This window comes from Anabas testudineus, chromosome 11 (assembly GCF_900324465.2).
Source record: "Anabas testudineus chromosome 11, fAnaTes1.2, whole genome shotgun sequence".
Lineage (NCBI taxonomy): Eukaryota > Metazoa > Chordata > Actinopteri > Anabantiformes > Anabantidae > Anabas > Anabas testudineus.
This window is the reverse complement of record NC_046620.1, coordinates 6,151,229-6,170,317: the sequence shown is the minus strand read 5'-3', so window position 1 is coordinate 6,170,317 and position 19,089 is coordinate 6,151,229. Positions and strand designations below refer to the sequence as shown.

The 19,089-nt window shown below is 41.2% G+C and overlaps 1 protein-coding gene across 1 annotated transcript; it reads left to right on the top strand.

Annotated features, from left to right (window-relative positions):
• The first annotated feature begins 1,743 nt into the window (after window positions 1–1,743).
• tmem170b (transmembrane protein 170B) lies at window positions 1,744–14,126 on the top strand. Its single transcript, XM_026348217.1, has 3 exons — window positions 1,744–2,720; window positions 8,598–8,768; window positions 10,342–14,126. The coding sequence occupies exons 1-3, from the start codon at window positions 2,558–2,560 to the stop codon at window positions 10,470–10,472; spliced, it is 465 nt and encodes a 154-aa protein (XP_026204002.1). The 5' UTR covers window positions 1,744–2,557; the 3' UTR covers window positions 10,473–14,126.
• Window positions 14,127–19,089: the final 4,963 nt, after the last annotated feature.

Sequence of the window (19,089 nt, the reverse complement as noted above, 5' to 3'; positions counted from 1 at the left end):
AGTAACCCAGAAGGCGAGAGCAGCAGAGTAAATACATCCTTTGTTCCCTAGATCCATGCACGGAGATGGTTTAGATCAATTCAAAGATGTGGAAAGCTGTGGGAGAGTCAAAGAACTCTTTCATCCCACTGCCATGACCACTGATGTGTCTGCTCCTTCATCTCCCCCACCCACGTAGCTCCACCTCTCTCAGCATGGTTCATTTTACCCTGCTAATCCTCCACAATCTCAGGACCAACCAAGACACAACTTCCCCAATAAAACATATTGATGATCCCCTCACTTGTATAAATAATAAATAATAGAAAATTGAAAACAGGTTTTAGCTTGTTTTGTACTTTCATGATGGACATTTGCGCATTGTTGATGGATTTTATTTAAAAACACCACCGGTCACTGTCACTACACAGTGATGAAGTATATCTTCCTCTTTTGTAGTGCTTCACAGAGAATGCTGCCTTTATATCAGTGCCACAACTTTAAATACAAGGCAGGAATACATTATAATGATTTATTTTCTATGGCAAGGCACACTAACAGGAATTGGCTTAGCCCGTGTTTAACTGATGCGACTGAACCCCACCTACATAACTAATGTAGATCGCACATACATTACAACACAGTTAATCATGTTACCAACAATTTTGCTATGTTTTTCGTAATTTTCGCCCTTTATAAGCATTTTTTTAAACCTTAAAAAAAGAATTGGCAAGCTTGTAATATGAAACTGTGCTTAAACAGCATCGGTGTGCAAAGATAATGTAACACAGAGTGAGTTAGAGTAGTGATAGAAAAATCAGAGATAGAAATGTGCAGAATCTGTAATTAAGGAGTAAAAATCTGTTGGTATCTTCTTATAAAAATAACCTGCACCTTACTAAGTGTTTCTCCTGCTATTGTCTTACTAACAACATTAGCTGAACTATGACTCTGCTCCTGATTCAGGAACCCATTAAATCCCACTCTGTTAATGTTTGCATTTACATAAAGTTCCACAGACTCATAAGCTGTCATGTGTCAGATGTTTCCTCACCCTCATACCTCTGAAGTGGGACACTTCTTAAAATACTGCGCTCCTCAGAGAAATGATCCAGAACATTCATCGTCTACATAACACTTCCCTCTCAGCCTTCTCTCTCTGACGCTCAAACCATGTGAGAAAAATATGTCAGACAAGTGTAAAGCTTCACACTATTTTAAATAGCTTTCATCTGCCCTCGGATTCTGTCTGTCAGCAGTTCAGTTATCACTGTTTGTCCTGGTACCTGTAAAAAAGTCCACCTTAACTTAACATTTTAAAAAATCAACACCACTGAGAACTTCTGCATCCATTTACTGTGAAGAAACACTTTAGTAGTAATGATAAGTCAAACGCACTGTGACTTAGAGAAATAGAAGAGTTTAACGATTTAAGACTCATTAGTCAAACTGTATATAACAGATGAATATACGTTTAATTCTGTAGCTTACAGAATCTCTGACACATTTCATAAGACCTAAAAAAACTATTCAATATTAAAGTTACACTGTGTTTGCACAATAAAAAGGGAAACGCATACTGCAGAGCAAATTGCAAAAGTCTTTATGCAAATAGTGCTGGGGTTTCATTTGGACAGCTTGGGTGCTCAGTGTGTTCACGTCAACCTATGGCTGGGGGAGTCAGGCCTCTACCACCTTACCTGCAGTCGATGGACGACCACACCACACACTGAGCCCCCTAAATAAAAGGTAGCTTAACCACATTATGTGATTACACTACTAGATACTCTATTAGCATAGTCCATTTAGAGTTAGAGTCATTTTAAATTAAGATGTGAATTTTGCATGCTAAACATTTTAACTTTTGCTGGCACAAAGATAATCATGCCTTTAACTCACTTCAGTAAAATAACTAAATGTGTGAATATGTTTTACACTCGTTTTGCCTTTTTAAAGTAGCCAATAAGCATCATTCTGACCAGTAAACACCTGTACCTGTCGGACAGGTGTAGCTGCAGTGTCGCCGTCTCTGATTGGCTGATCGATAAAAGCTGGGCAGAACATTCTGGTTCGTCGCTTAGCAACCACGTTGTTTGGCACCTTGGCTGCTAACATGAAATCTTCCCACGTTAGCATAGTTTGTTTTTATTAATTATTAATAGCTGGTGACACCAGGGTGTATAAAAGCGACTAGGTGCCGCTAAAGATGAGAAAATATGTTATCTATAGCCTATTGTGGTTTGCGGTGTGCTTATCTGACGCCTGAGTGTAGTGGAGATGCTAGCTCATGTAGCTAACGTGAGCTAAGCTAAAGCGGCACTGGCCCTTTAAGGGTGATGTAGCGGGGCTAGCCGATGTAGGACTAGCCGACCGTGCGTCTCTCTGCCTGCGCTCCCGTTACCATCCCTATCATGGCCTCCACACAGCCGCCGCCGACACCAGCGAGGATGAACCGACCAGCCAGCGGCCCTTCCCTTCCCGGAGCGGAGACGGACGTCAAGCCAAAGCAGAGGCACCGGTAGAGGCGAGCCGCGCCGGGGAGAGCCGCCTCGCATCTCACGCCACCCCGGTCTCCTCCATGTCTTCGGCTAAAGCAAAGTACAGCTATTCGATAAAGAGGGGTGCGAGCCCGGGCGGAGGCGGCAGAAACATGACCACGAACAGGGATTATTCTGTTAATCTGTCCGTGCAGCAAGTGCTGAGCCTTTGGGTGCAGGGCACGACGCTGCAGCACTTCACAGGTATGCGGAATGAAAGGTGCCGTTTTATCTGCTGTTTCCTGTGCGCACACACGGTGTATCTGAAAAGCCCATAAGGGTCGTTGGTGCCATAGTTGCGGGTCCATTTTCAAGCAGAAGTATACCTACACGGTATATATTTCTGCATGCATGCTTAGTGAGCATAAAGGGCAGAGCGGCTCCCATGAAAAGGGGGCATCCGTGCTACCTCAGCCCTCCGCCCAGCTGGTGAGTAATTGCCGGTGATGCCGGTCGGGCCACGCGTGCAGAGTCCGTGGATGATATGAACATAATCACAACATGCGGCTAATTAATCTTTCTGCTGTGTGAATGCGGATTGACTGTGTAGTAAATGAAGTGTTGTCCCCTCCACCCTCCCTCTTTCTCCTCCCTTTGTCTTGCAGTCCACTAATCAAGGGGCAATTAGAGAGGCAGCATCCTCAGAGCAGCATGTCTGTTCCGGATGGTCTAGCCTCCAAAAACAGTGGGGAAATCTATGCTTTATTCAAGGGATTCTTGAATGGTAGAGTCAGGCTGTGGCTGCTTTAATATCATCATGAGCTGGTGACAGCTACAGAGATGCCTAATTCAGCTGTGGTGGGTCCATGCAAGCCAATTGTCTTGTTCACTTTTATTTCACATGGACCTCACTGACAAGATTTCAACTGCACAGTAGATGTTCCTCTTTGGTTGAAGGTGACCAAAACATGGTCAGTAAAGAATGGAGGAACAAGAAAAGCAGTGTGTGGGCTCATTATCTTTTCCTCTACATGCAGGCGGAACTTCCTCATTTAAAAACTTGATGACGGGCCAAAATATGTTTCACTGCTAAATGTCTAAAACACCAGAAAGTCAAATAAAAAATGTATTGAGAAACAACAGTTCTGTCATACAACCACAAGATTACAAGAAGAGAAGAGAGTAAGGGATAGGCAGAGGTGTGATCATAGCTGAGTTGGCACAAACCCACGTTATAAAATGCAGCTGGCATCCTGTGTTGAGAAACATATCAAGCAAGAACAAAAAAAAGAGATAGTTAGCGATGCTGACTCAGCAGGAAGCTGCAACGCATCTAGACATTTGTGCAAGCAGACCAGCAGCAGCGAGTCGAAAGCTGTGAGCGGTGTTCATGAAACTGCCACCCGATCCACCCCACAGTTCACCAACCAGGTGAAAAACGACCTCCTGAGACATTAGATAAGGTCGGGAGGGGGGGAAAGTGTGTGACCGTTAAAAACAAGGGCATTAGACACCAGAAACAGATGTAAAGCTACATCAACCCTCTCGTTGGGGCCATAGGGAGTTGCTTAAACAAATGTACTTCCTGTTTTTGATGTGTGCTTGCAGTGCTCATTTCACTTCTGCAAACGACAAAAAAGAACATGATTTGCAAATATGCACAAGAGGTCACACTGTCCTGTAGAAAACATATTTAAATGTAGACTGTTTCCATTAGGTCAGCATTAAAGGGACTGTTCATCCAAACTATGAAAGCAGCTACGAGGCTGTTTCACTGCTTCTGATCATTGTTCTGTTTGATCTACTATTCATCACATTTATATTGGACAAAAGGGTGGACTAGACAATCTCAAATCTTACATGACCTCAATTGTCACATTTATTTTGATAACGGCGAATTTGAAGCTAGTATTTTCACACATTGATTTAACGTTTTAAAGCTGCACGAAGAATTGTTTTATATGACCAGTGGGCGAGTTTGCTATTTGTAATGGAAAAAGTGCTTTCAGTGACAAAGTTCACTCAAATCTGCATGTTCCTCAACTTTACATTTGCATTCTAGTATCTTTTATCGAGTTTTGGTTTTAGCCCAGAACTTTGCATACTGTGGTTTGGTTTTACTGCTCTCTGAAACTGTTTTCTAGTGCAGCAGCTGTTTTCAAAATACAAGCCCACTGTATACCTCCTATCCAAGTCCCAAAAGGCACAATTATTGCAGTCAGCTGGTGAAAACAAGGGCACATTTTGTAATGTCTCAGGAACTGGTGGAGACCAAAAGCAGAGCTAAGTAGACTAGGATGAATATTAGCTTTACCTTCATTATCATGTATACCTAATTAGAAACACGTTAACAGGATTCTCCATGCAGCATTCAGAGCACATTTCACAGTACCAGTTTAACCACCACTAGCCAGCCATAACCCATCTCGCTCTCTCCCCCTCTCTCTCCATTCTGGGGCAAATTCATCATTCTTCCTGACAGGTGAACTCAGCACCCGTGCAGAGCTCATGAAGCTCTGCGCTCTCAGCCACTGAGACTTTTTTGCAGTCTGCGGTCGGTGTGTTCATACAAACTCTCTGACCTCTTATCAAGCGACCAAAAACGTGATCCCCTGCTTTTTTTTTTTTATGCTTCACTGTTGACAGACGAGCTCAGAGCTGCCGTGCTGACAAAGACCTCGATCTGTAGTTGCGGATTAGCAGAAGTTAATACCGTGCTCTGACTGTGTGTTGGACTTGTATCTCTGAACATGACGCAGCACATCTCTCATCCCATAGGTGCTCCTACTGAGCTGTGACCAGCTGCGCTGCTGTCCCCTGAAATAAAACGTTCGACTCACCTTCCAACATCTGCTAAGCTGAAAAAAATGACCTGCCAAGAGTCATTTGTATCAGCCAGAGTAAATAACGAGCCATGTATTTTCACTGTCAGCTTCCTTTCTCTCTGTAGAGTTAACTTGCAGCTTGATCACGTTACATCAAGCTTGTAATTCACCCAGATTTGAAACAGAAATCTCTATTACCAAGCATTCAACTAGTCTGCACAGCGTGTGGGTGACTGTTGCTATTTATCCACCAAAGACCGATGATGTTAATGTCAGAGCCCACAAATCAGTGGTGGATGAAACGCCAGTACTACAGTGTATAAATTACCCATTATCGTACATTCAAAATGTTAGTACGAATACAAAGATTAGTTATGTATTTTAAAAGTGTCAAAGCAATTCACCCCCTGATTGACATATTATTACATATTACTTTAATCGACTTATTACCAAAACATCAATTTGCAAGTAGCATGTTACGGTTGTAAAAGGTCAGTTTAACTGCTCTGTATTAATTTCATTAATGATTGTCCTGCCAGTTAATTTCTTAGTTGATCACTCGAAATGTCGGATGTCAAATAGTGAATGATGCTTGTTACAGTTTTTCACAGTCCAAGCTCATTATTTCAGACATTCAGATCAGGGAAGCTGAAATAACCATTTGCCATTACTGGATTTTCTAAATTTATTGTTTGATCACCAAAATAAGTGTATCTTAATTAATTTTATTGAAAAACTAACCCAATAATATTATATTTTGTGCAACTTTGCTATATATAGTGAGATATTTTACAAAATAAACATGGGAAAAATTATTGGGAAAAAGTTATGTTACACAAATTTATATTGATCTTTTGCATTGTCTTGATAATTTGATATCTTTGAGGCTTTAACAGCTATTTAGACTAAACCATCTGAAAAGTTTAGAGAGGAAATTTGTCTTTAATGGAAATGAGCCACTCATACAGTAAACTGCTATTTTATACAGGGGGTCGAAAGCCAAAAACATTATGGAAGTTTTTTTCTTAAGCCCAATTAATATTTTTATTTTTCATCTGACTGATCTATGTAATTGTTTCTAAGAACACTGTGAAGTTACATGCTGTCTACATATGAAACAATCCATAACCTAATGGAGAAAATAGAAATCAGCATTGATTCGAGTAGAACAATTGATTAATCAACCGAAGCCCCAATTTAAACAACATGAAGTGTGAGCTCCTTCAGGATTCTCCTTCATATCACATTTAAAGAAGCGTATCGGCCTCACTGATGGCAGACGTCAGTAAATGTCCCCATCCTGGCCTGGAGGACAAAGAAGCAAGAGTGGGATGAAGCATAATTAACAGAATGGAAAGCACATTGTCTTTCTTTCTGTATCTGCCACTCCTCAATTTTCCGTCCCATCACCGACATCTCCCTCCTCTCTCGCTCGATGGACGGCTGCGGTCATAGAAAGACAGCAGTGATTCCTGACGTAACTGTGTCCAGTCACGCAGGACAAAGAGCTGTTGTGTTACTGTCCTGTCACATTTCTCCCCACCCGACCCAACAGTCGATTGCCAGATCAATATGTAGCTTTAGGCACGCTGTCGACCGTGGAACAACTAGGTTAAATGGACATGCTAAAGAGCTCCCACTGGACTCGAGCTTTGTACTGTAATAGAACTGGGTCCTCAGATGTTTACAGCGCACAACAATGTCATGTTTCCTGTTTATATCAAATCGTCCAAACAAAACAGAGACAACATTCCTGTGCTTCACATGGTCATTCTTATCCCTCTTCCTCAGTTGGTCCCTCTTCTTCTCGTGGCCTGCTGGCGTCTCCGTGCTCCCACGGTGCCAGTGGTTCAAAGCTCGGCCCCTCTCTGGTGCAGTGCGATGTGGTTAGACCTCTTTATGCAAAAGAAGGAAAGAGAGAGGTGGAAACAAAGGGAAGAGGAGGAAGAAGATGGGGGAGATTTTGAACAGAGCTGACTTCTGCTCTGGTCCAGCTTTTGTAAAGATGTTTACTTTTATTATTTTCTTGTGAAATCAATTATTAGGCAGCACAGTCTGAGCCTTGCAGTGTGATATGTTTATTCAGAGATAACAATTGTTTTGGAGGAGTTCAGTGCCTAATTGCACGATAGTTGGCAGTTTAAGAACTGAACAAATTCACAATTTGTCTTGTGATTACTGATTTAGAAATTCAGAATACTTTATGTGCACTCCAGCTGAAGGCCTACAGCATTCACAAAAGGCGACTGCACGCTATTGTTTCAGACAAGATTTTCCATTTACTGCTTAATGTCTGCCTCACAGCAACCCGTCTGAAATCTCTTTCACTTATACATCTCTCCTTGGGTCCATTAACATGGTCGGCTTCCTCTTTGATGAGCCCTGACTTAGATTGTGGTGACTCTAGATTGAAATCCTTCCTCATCATCTCACAGACGTGTGCAGCTCTAACAGTATCTCTACATCCTGATCTATAGCTCCAACATGTTCTTAAACAAGGACTATAACGTGTAAATGTGCTAAATGCATCAGGAGATCTTCCAGCAGCCCACAAATCAGGTTATCAAATGTTTTTTTTTGAGCAATAAAATATATCTTTACAGGGATATTGTTACTTGGATCAATCATTTTTATTCTGTATTTGCTTAAAAGGGCACTGCAGTGATTCAGTATTGCACTTAAAGCTGGCCAAAAGACAAATTTAAATTAAGAATGGTCAAATTCAGACACCAAAATGTCCTGAGCTTTAGTACCCAGTGTGGGCCAAGCTTGTTGGTAAATTTTAATATCTAAAAATCTACACACAGACTATAAATCATAAAACTGTACCAGTTTTTAGTAGTATACTAAGTATAAAATACATTTACACAAGTACTGTACTTAGAAAATTCAGACCCTTTCACTTGTTGCACATTTTACTGCGTTGAAGGGAGTTTCAGAGCTGTAATTACTGCCAAGGGGATTTTTACAAACCATTGAAATAAGAGTTGTTTTACTTCATCATTATGGCTTATTGTGTTTTTTGATGGACAAAATAAATTCTATTACTTTTTATCACTAATACACTGTAGAGGTACCTGTGCTGCTACTTTATACATCCACTGCACTACATTTCAGATGCAGAATTGTCCTTTTTACTGTACTACATCTAAAAGTATAAAGTAACTAAGATGAAATGCAGAGATAAGCTTTGAGGGAACTCAACGTCTGATCATAAGGTGGAAGACACTGATGCTCTACGTTGTCCATGGATGTCTTAAGGCTGTATCTCATGACCTATCCTGCTTGTGTTGTATTTTGCCTCTCTCCCTGTCAGAGATGTGGTACTGGGTGTTCCTGTGGTGTCTCTTCTCCTCGCTCTTTGTCCACGGGGCGGTGGGACTGCTCATGTTAGTCATGCTGCAGCGCCACAAGAGGGGCCGACTCATCACCCTGGTGCTGGTCAGCGTGGGTTTCCTGGCCTCCCTCTCCGGAGGCGTCATCACCAGTGAGTCCAGTTACTGTACTCAAGTTTTTTTTGTTTTGATTTCAGTATCCAGTCTGCTAGAATAAGAAGAAAGACATCGAGGAAAATAAATTTTAGACGATTTAATAGTTTGTTGTCATTTAATAGTGCATCTACTGTGCACTGTAAGACAGAAGTATTTCCTAAACATGATGGAGCAAAACTCTCTTTACATTCACTATTATTAACTAAAACCTATTGTCCATATTACTTGGGTATAAAAGAATAAACTGTCTCCCACATTAAACATTTGACTGTTTTAACTTTACTTTCCACCATGTGTTTACATCCATGCTTACAGTTCAGTTCCTCAACACTTTCTTCGTTGGTACATTATCACCACTGGTATATATAGATATATATAAAACTAAGCATTATATCCCCATTAGACTTTCTCCACATAGATGTACGGTATTTCTACCTAGTGCCATTTTCTTCATCCTCACCGTAACTAGTCATGTTTTATGTTGCTTTACCAAATCCCAAATCCCAGCCTTACCCTAACAATAACTATTTACCTCTCAAGCGTTGCTCACTGCTAACATTTACCATAAACAATAGCTCCTCAGAGTTTTTCTTTTCATTTCATAAAAGAAGCCAAAGTCTTCACATGTTAAATGTGTTAATGTCCCATAATTATAGTGCTGAATTATGACACTGGACTAGAAGAATCAGTACTGTAGTTATTTATCTCCCAGTTCTCCTTTTTTGTTTGTTGTCATCGGTGCCTGCCCTCTAACACTATTTTATTATTATTTGTATTTTATTTGTTTATCTGAATGTACTTCACAGTTTGTCTGTCAATAACCAGATACACCAGACATTATTTAAGCTTTGTTTTGGCTTTCATTACTCTCCACTCTCTGTAGCAAAGTGTGATCACAGGCTGTGTAAATAGACCTAAATCACTCTGAGTGCAGGGCAGCAACTCTTCAGGACTCACCGAGTGAATCACTCTCCATCATAGGCGCAAGCTCGCTCCCGAAATAGAAAGACACTTTATTATTAATGTGTAGCATTCAGTGAGAGCAGGCGATTGACTGTGTGCACACTCGCTCACTCTCTCCATGTGTGTACAAGCCTGGCTTGAAGTCCAAAACGATCTCGGATGAGCAGAAGTAAATGTTTCTATATTGTTAAATATACGTATTATAATCAAATATGAACAGTCAAAACGTTAGCTGACATTTAATCAGGACTGTTTGATCAGATTTGACTGAAAGAGCAAAGAGTTTGCTTTCACATATTGATTTAAAAGTCACAGTGAAATGACCTTTAAACTGTTTGTAGTTTAACTGTGTTTCTCAGTTTAACAGATTTCAGACAGTGATTATAATAAGTATTAATTTGAATAGTTCTTCTGAAAACAAATCTTTACAAAACAATTTTAATATCAATATAAGGAATGTTATATTAAATTAAGGATTTTAATAAAGTTATTGGGAGATCATATTATTAGGGAGTTGCTTGTGTTCAGTCATGGAGAAAAGTAATGGATCATTTTTACAATGATCCTCCTCCAGGTGCATCAATGATGTGTGTTTTTCTCCCTCAGGCGCGGCGGTGGCGGGTGTTTACAGAGTAGCAGGAAAGGACATGGCACCGCTGGAGGCTCTGGTGTTTGGTGTGGGCCAGACCACCCTCTCTGTCATCATCTCCTTCTCACGCGTCCTGGCTACTTTGTGAAGAAGACCCTCAACAAGCTGAAGAACAGACGCTGACACGAGAGCGCGTGAATCGAGCCAATCAGAGACTTATAGAGGCTCATCGTGGCCAGTTTGTAGAAGGAGAGGAGGCAGAAATTCTCCGGACCTCTGTTCTGTTACTGCCACAGTTGCACTGAAGGAGCTCCGTGCAGGCCAGTTGTCTTCACGTTGAAGGGCAGCACCAGATGAAGACAGCGCCATCATTAGCTTCTGGACTTGAAAGCCATGTTTGGGGTGTTTTTCCGAATTACATCAGTTTTCTGTGCCAACAGCCTTCTCTAGGACGTCCAATGCCTTTGTGGCTCCTGACTCTTGAAGGCTTTCTGTTGCACTCATGGCAAGAAGAACTATTTTTAAAAAGAGGAACAACAGCGACGACCTGTAATAACGATGAACAAAAGTTGAGCGATGAGGTGTGTTCGGAGTGCGACACCCCAACCGTGTTCATCAGGAACAACACCGTCTTCATCAGTATTAAATATCAGCCTTACCTCCAGGTCTTCGCTGTGTCCTAGTAGGATCATTCCTTTTCCTTTAACAGCTTAAAAGCTGCATCATCCAACTCATGAGCACGATGCAGCTTTGAATTTTGCACTTTTTCTGAGACGCTCTTTGCCTAAAAGGTGTGAAATCCGTAGACGTCGAGTCGAGGAGAAAACCAGCATCAGCGCTACGTTTGCTTTGTTGTGAAACTTTGATTCATTGTGTGTCAACGAGAACTCTGATTGGAGTGAAAGGAATGGCTTCACATTTTGGAAATCCAGCTATCCGCTATCTTTAGAAGAGCTGGACATCACTCTCATGGGACAACGTTAGCTTAGTTTAGCTCAGAGTGAAAACAGGCGCGAAAAGCTTGGCTCTGTCTAAAGTTAATAAAAGGTGCCAACCTTTATAAAAAATAGTAAAAACAGTTCACAGTGCTGAACTATTTAAAAAAACTTTAAAGACAAAGCATTGTGTCCGTATTGGTAGGTAATGTGAGGGTCTAGAAAACAGACTTAACTTCCTATGAAATCTGCTCTGGGTTTATAACACTGGACAAAATAAGAGCATCATTTCATAACAGAATAAGGCACATTAATTATCTTGATTTCAAAATAATAATTAATAATAAAATTGGATTTGTTGCCCAGCAGTTTACTATCATGACAAAATCACATGCTCACATCTGAGAAGCTTGAACCAGAGACTAAAGTGACTGTTAGATAATTAAAATGGTTCATGATGATTTTCTCTTGATTGGCTAATTGATTAATAATTGTCTCTTTAAATGTGATAACTTGTTTTTTCAACTTTTGCACAGATTTTATTACTTGGAGACAACCATGTTAGCTGTGTCTATCTGTTTTAAGTGTTTATGCTAAGCTAAGCTAACCACCTCCAGGTCCCTCCCTATATTTACAGTAGAAACATGAGAACACTCATCTATCAACTCATCTCACTTCCTAAAGTGTTGAATTGTTCCTTTAAAGCAGACAGAGGAAGCCCTGGATGAGTCATGTAGTGTGACCATGTTTGATTCAGGTCTGATGAGCTGTTCAGATTTCTCTAATTCAGGTTTATCGAATGTTGTATTGATATTAAAAAGGTTGTTTAGCTGCTTGATTTTCAGCTCTGCCATATTTTCAGACAAACGAATCTGTGTCTGCGAGTCCGAGTGCACATTTTCTGTAATAATGTTGGAATCCAGCCCTCGTTGGCCCACCACAGTGTTGATAATACTGTCTGCATTCAGCTGCTCAGATGGCCATGTTTCTATGGCTCCCTCTTTGTTTTGTCGATTAACCCATGTTCCTTAAGTTAAACTAACTGCATGTTGCACTTAATTTATTCTGCCTTGTTTTAGGACGGTGTGCGATGACTCTGGTGTGACCCAAGCCAGTATCCACCACTATTATCCACAGAAATCAGTGATAAAAGACGCTGCTCATCTTGTTTTGGTATATCAAACTGTAAATGACCATCTGTGAAGAATGTGCTTGACGCTACTGTGTTTTGTCACTGAACAATAGAAGCATACACTGATTTTATTTAAGTTTAATGCTCATGACAGCACCAAACCCAGGCCGGGAGGAGTTAAGTTTTAATGCCAAAGTATCCCATTCAAGCTTTATTTATCACCTTTGTGTCATTTCATTGACATCACAGGCACCTTTTTTTTTGTCTTATCCTGTTTTAGAAACGTTTGCACATCGGCACAGGTATCGAACGGCCCCCAGACCTGTGGTAGATGTTCTGCTGATATGAATTTATGAAAAAGGAGTTGATGTTTGTCTTGTTAAGTATATGCTGTCAGGTTTTGTTGCTAGAAAGGTAAATGCAGTGTATTTATGAGTTATGTAATTGACACGGCTCACCTTCACTACCAGCGAAACACACAAGAGGGCAGTGCTGCACAGAGATTAATCTGCAGCAGGAGCCTGAACGCTGAAAGATGATTGTGGATTTGAACATGATGAAAGTGATGCAGAGTGGTTTGATACAGATTAAATGTTTTCTGTTGTACTTTCCCCCCAAAATTAACATGTGAAATTAAAATTTGTTAAATGAGTAGGCACCTAAAATCCCTTTTTTATGCTCTGAATGCTCCGTATCACCTGTTTTGAATGTTTTAGTTAAAGTTTCAGGGACCAAATGTGCTGCTGATGACTCACCTGCTGTCACAGCAATGATTCCCTGTGAAGCTGTTTGTGGGGCAGTTCTTGCATGTCTGTGTGGTTCGTAGGAGACGTGACGTGAGCGTTGTTGTTGCCGTATTCAATGTTTGGTCTGCGTGGTTGTGCATGTGAGCAGAAAGCAGGATATTGGTGTATTTTCTGTCATTAGTGGGGTTGTTCACATTCTTCAGAGGACCTAATAGTAGGTGACACTGTGTTCAAAGGAGCAGTTCACTGAGCAATGTCTTACATAACTTCTTATTTATGGCTTTTCTGCGAGATGAACCTGCAAGAACTGGACTGAAGTTGTTAGATCAGTGCACTTACTGTACATCCTGAGCTGTATATAGCCATAGTGTACAAAGTCTTCACCAGAAGAGAGCGTATCACAATACAAGCCGATATGAACAAGCTGCACACAGAGTTTATTCACACAGTTGGAATATTCGCACCCAGTGCCAATGATCGGTCGTGAAGAATATTGTCTTTTTTCCACACCAGGTTTCTATGATTCAACCGCTCTGTGTGTGTGTGTGTGTGTGTGTGTGTGTGTGTGCATGTGTGCGTGCACGTGTGCGTGTCTACACCCAGCCACTAATAAAACGCCTCTAGACTTTTAAAAATGCCATCGCACTGCAGCGAGATGCCCAGCTCAATAATCCCGTCTCCTTTATAGTCTTATTACTAAAGCTGCCCCCTCAGCCTACTGTCGTCCAAATGCCACATAGTCCCCCCGGACACAGACTGTGTACCCGCTGTGATTGCACGTGCAGTGCAGCTCTGATAATGTGTGAATGGACTCTACGGACAATCCAACGAGAGACAATGTACAAAACCCAAAGTGGCACTTGTAGATAATGTACAATATGTTCTTTTTTAATTTTGTACCAGCCGACCTGCTGATATTTATAACTATGGCCTATTTATGTACATTTGTTCTCCTGTACATACTCAACAGTGAGTTGAAATAAAACCTTTTGCAGTATAAACACTTAGAGTGCTGTCATCATTTCAGTCTGTATTCCCTTGTCTTACGGTACAATCATCAGTCTACCAGAGGACCCCTGCCGATAACATCACAAGATTTGTTTTTCTTCCTTCTCAACCCTCTCTTCATCCATCTCCTGTCCTCCTCCTCCTCAGTGTCCTTGTGGTCCAGCATCGCTCTTCCTCCAGGTTCTGGCTGCGTTTTCAGCCTGCGCGTCCAGGTTTTTGTCTGTTCCACTGCCTCACACTTCATTAGTAGAGGATAGAAAATGTTCTCTCACTTACGTTACGTTGTCTGTGCAAAAAAAATCCAGAACAAAGTTTCTGAGTCCACATTTAAATGTTTACACGTACACGTTGGAGTGATGTATCTCATTAAAGGATGGAAAATCTGCCGTGTAGCGTGGATTGAATCCAATCTGGAAAATCAGTCTGAAAGTGAGGAACGCTGCAGATTTTCCAGCGTTTATTAAAGGTTATTTAAACATTTCAAGTGTTGATTTGGGACCTATTGACTCTGTGAGCAGACGGATGGAAGCTCTGGAGTACGGAGGCCCAAAAGGGACACAGATAAAGAGATAGAAAGATTTATTCTATCAGTACTTTTGATGTTTTTGCTTAAGCAGAATCAACACTTAAACTTCAGTAAAAGATCTGAGTACTTACCACTTAAGCACCGACAGCTCACTAATAACTCCTATAATAATAATAACATTTTACTTTTGGCTGTTTTGCTTTGTTCTTGCAACTAATTCAGTCCATCATTAATTCCAATTGTCTGCATAACTGTGAATATCAGGGCCCTGAAGCTCATTAGTATTAATTACTTTTGCATTTGGCCTCTGTGGCGCAGCTGTCAGTTTGTGACGCCATTATTATTAATCACTGTGTCTGTTTTCACCTCCTGTCGTGTCTTATCTTCTGGTGGCACCGGGGCAGACGGGGATCATCAGAGAGGAGGCTGCGCTGCCACTCTCTGTGCTGTACGTGCTCTCCGTGCTCTCCTGCAGCAGCCATTTTTAGAAAAGCAAAAGTTGTGTTTTGTCTGACCGGGGCGTGAGGAAGTTGGTTGTTTTCATTTGGTGGTATGATACCCAAAAAAAGCTTTGAGTACGTGATGCCTCATCATTGTAATGACAGGAGCAGGACCTCCTAAAGCATTTCAATTGTACCCAAGACTCCTGACCTAACAAAACACGATTCAGCGCCAATAACGGTTATAAATAATCAGATTTGACATTTTGTTGCTGTCCCAACGGCGTGATGGGCTTTTTGTGCTCGAAGACCTGTTAAACGTAATGTGTTTATAGAGCTCGGTGGGGCTGGGGGGGATTGAATAACTGTGAAAGAATTTAATCAGCATGCCGTGGATTCGAAAGGACAAAGGTTCCAAGTTGTTATCACCTTGTTTTTGTTATTTTATTCTTTAATGGTGCCGAGCAGAGCCTGTGACTGCGCTTCTGGCTTCCCCACAGCTGAGCGGGGCTGATAAGGGGGTCAGTGGCTGCCATAGGAGGCCAGGAAGTGTTTTATAAGAGGTCAAGGAACGTGGCTTTGGTATTTATAAGTGTTTGATGCATGTTTGGTAAACTGGAAAAATGTCAGTGGTGCAAGAAGGACGTAAATCTCTCACTTAACTAAAAGTATCATTGACACTGTGGATAAACATTCACAACACAATAACATAAACTTAAAAAACTGCACAACAACCTGTGTTGTCGCATCTTACACAACATGTTCTGCTGATACAGGCTGGAAGAAATGAAAACAGATAAATAGTTAATATAATAGTTAATAATAATATATAATAACACATGTTTTCACTAAATATTTATTAAAGATCTTTGTAGCATGGTCACTGTCTCATGTCATAACTTCATCCTACCACCAGATGTCCTCCAACTATCTCACCCCACCCACTCACTCACCTGTTGTTTGTGTTTCTACCTGCTGGTTTGAAAAGACTCGTTTTTATTTGTTAAACTTACTTCACTGCACCTTCCTGCACGTCTGCGTTCAGGTCCTTCATGTGAAAGATAAACTTAATCTGCACAATGTTCGGTTGTGTCCAACCCTGGAAAACGGTTTCAACTCTTTATTTATTGGTTACATAAACAGTATATTGATCTGATAATAATCCATCATTAATCATATTGTAACAGTTCATTTTAATGAAGCTTCTTTAAAAATAAGGAGACTTGAGCAGCAGATAAAGGAAACAAGGAACTGAGCAAGGACTGACCCTTTAACTGTACTTAATCATCTTTGTTTCTCTGATGTGACTTCAAAAACAAGGTTTCGGGGTCAGAGAGGAGCTCTTTGATGCTCATCTCTCCAACTCGGTTACGTCACCGTGTTAGGACAGGCGTGTTACACCCAGCAGCAAGAGGACCGCGTCCTGTCAAACCTTCTCTGTATTCTGGATGTGAAGTTGTTTACAGCTTGTCAGAGCTACTTTGCATATGAACATATTGAATGATGAAGCCCAAACCCCAGACTTCTGAGCCACTCACTGCTATTGTCTTATTGTTTCCTCCACAGGAAATACTCAAGAGTTGAGCGTGAGTGCAGACAAGCAGATCGCATGCTTGCTTTGAACAAAACACCCCCCCAACAATGGCTGGAACCAGACCAAGTCTTTTGACCTGGTAGATCACTTCACATTATTGACCTCGCCTTTGTGCTCCCTGATTTGACTCCAGTTGCTCATAATGTGCAGTATATAAAGAGCAGACAACGGACAAACAGTCCACGAGGCCAGTCTCCATCAGAGTCCCGGCCTGCCGTCTGGACGCAGCTGTGATCTCCATCTGAGTTTACTTTAAGGAAAATCCTCCATCCCCACCTCCTGGGCTGTAATATCCTGAAACATATTCTCCAACAGTGTCAACACAATGAAATATGAGGACAAATGGGGAGTGTGTTAACACTCGAAAGAATGCTAAAAATGTTCTTTATCCAAATATTAGTTTGTTGATGTCATTTCAAAGAGACCAGTCACAGATTTAGCCTGATAAGGATCCTTTTGATGGATTCATCGGAGGAAAAAACAACACCTTGTGATAGTAGATGACGCTGATAAATGTTTTGTCATTTATAAGCTATAAATTAAAGTCACTAGAAAAGAAATGTGCTGTTGAAATAGTGTAACTGATGTGAGTGGAAATGAAAGGAGCTGAATGTTGAAAAGCAGGTTTGAGCTGAGGTGAAAGTCGTGAGAGACGTGAAGCATTTCAGGTCATTAAAAGAAGACGTTAACCGACTGTTTGTCAACTGCTGTAAATGAGCTAAAGAGCCGTTTGCGTCTGTTGTTCTGCTGTTGTTCTGTCTGGCGGCTTCCCTCAGAACTGTGAGGATCCCCTGCTGGGTTCCTGCTTCGCAGATGATTGGTTTCTGATGAGCGGCTATTGTGTTGACCAACTGTGGTCGCGTGCAAGAGACAGTTTGACAAATATGAACAAACACTCCTGGTTCTCTCTGACTCTGTCGCCAGCTCCGGACAGGAAGTAAGATGAACGTGTAGGAATCCAGGAACTCTTTAAATCCTGATTATGGGTCCTGATAAGCTTTGGGACATTAGGGACATTTGAATACACAAAATCTTCAGGACACATTTGAACCTTTTTTAAAATGCAGATGCTGATCATACATGACTTTACTTGCCTCATCGGAGTTAACACCTGCAATAATAATGATTTTTGTGTGTGTTGTGAATATCATGGATGTATCATCACTCTTTAATTTGGTGCCTGACAGCCAAGGTTTGCTCAGAGGTTGCATGTTAAAGCTTGTCCGGTGCTGTTTGATGTATGTGTCTGATGCTTCTTCCAGTTTCTGTGAACACACTCACACATCATTATTGCTGAACTTCTGCTTCAGTGGTATAGAATAAAGATTTGCATGTTACTGAACAGCAAACAAGCTGAGACTCACCACAGAGCCCTGTAAAGCTGTGGGAAGCTGTGGGAAGCTGCTCATCCAGATCCTGCTCCTCTGTAGGTTCATCTGTGATCTCACATTATCATTTGATGTACTGTAAAATTATTTATGAGTCTTAATAGCTACTAAAGAACAAGTCACACACTGATGTAGAGTGTGTTGGGACAGCTACAGTGTTCGAAAGCTGTTGTTCTCCACAAAAGCCACTAGAGAGCAGCATCACATCCCTCACGCTGTGGGCGCTCGCTGTCCAACAACACCCACTGGGATTCCCACAGTTATTCATCCTCTGAGCCGCTGGGACTGACGACTGATTCAGAGAGCCCCGTCACTCATTTAGCCAGTCAATATCCGATGTAAGGAGCGATGATCCCCTGTAAATCGAGGCTTTCTACTCTCATATTCACCTGTGGCACAGTGGGAGTGATGACCTGCTCCATCATCTGCTGCAGCACAAACTGGAGGAATTTTTCCAGAAGGTGCAGCGATGTTACGTTGAAATAATCACAAGGAAAATCCAGCAAATCCTCGCGCTGGAGCTGAAACAAGTAAAACATCATCATCAGAATGATTTTCAGGCAGCAGAAACATAGTTAATGTATTTAGAGGCTGGTTCTTCTGCAGCACCACATACGCAGTGTTTCACGTTTTAATATTGGACACAACAAAGTCACACTGGGCCAACATAAAACTGACTAAATGTAAAATCACTTTTAAATATGACATCACAATATGACATTATAGATTATCCTGTGATCTGACATCTCTCTGAACATGGTGAATCTTGAGGGAACAGAAGCTGCAGAGGAACGAGTCCCTTTATCATCTATTTAATATTTAATATAGGGGTGTGGTTTTGAAGCAGGTTTGAAAAGATCCAAACCTGTGCATGAAACACTTTATCACATTATTTTATTACTCAAATGATCAATCCAAATTAAGAAAACTGTTATCTGTGCTGTGCAATGACATTACAAGTGTATATGGGGAAACTTCACAGCGTTGCCTCGAAAA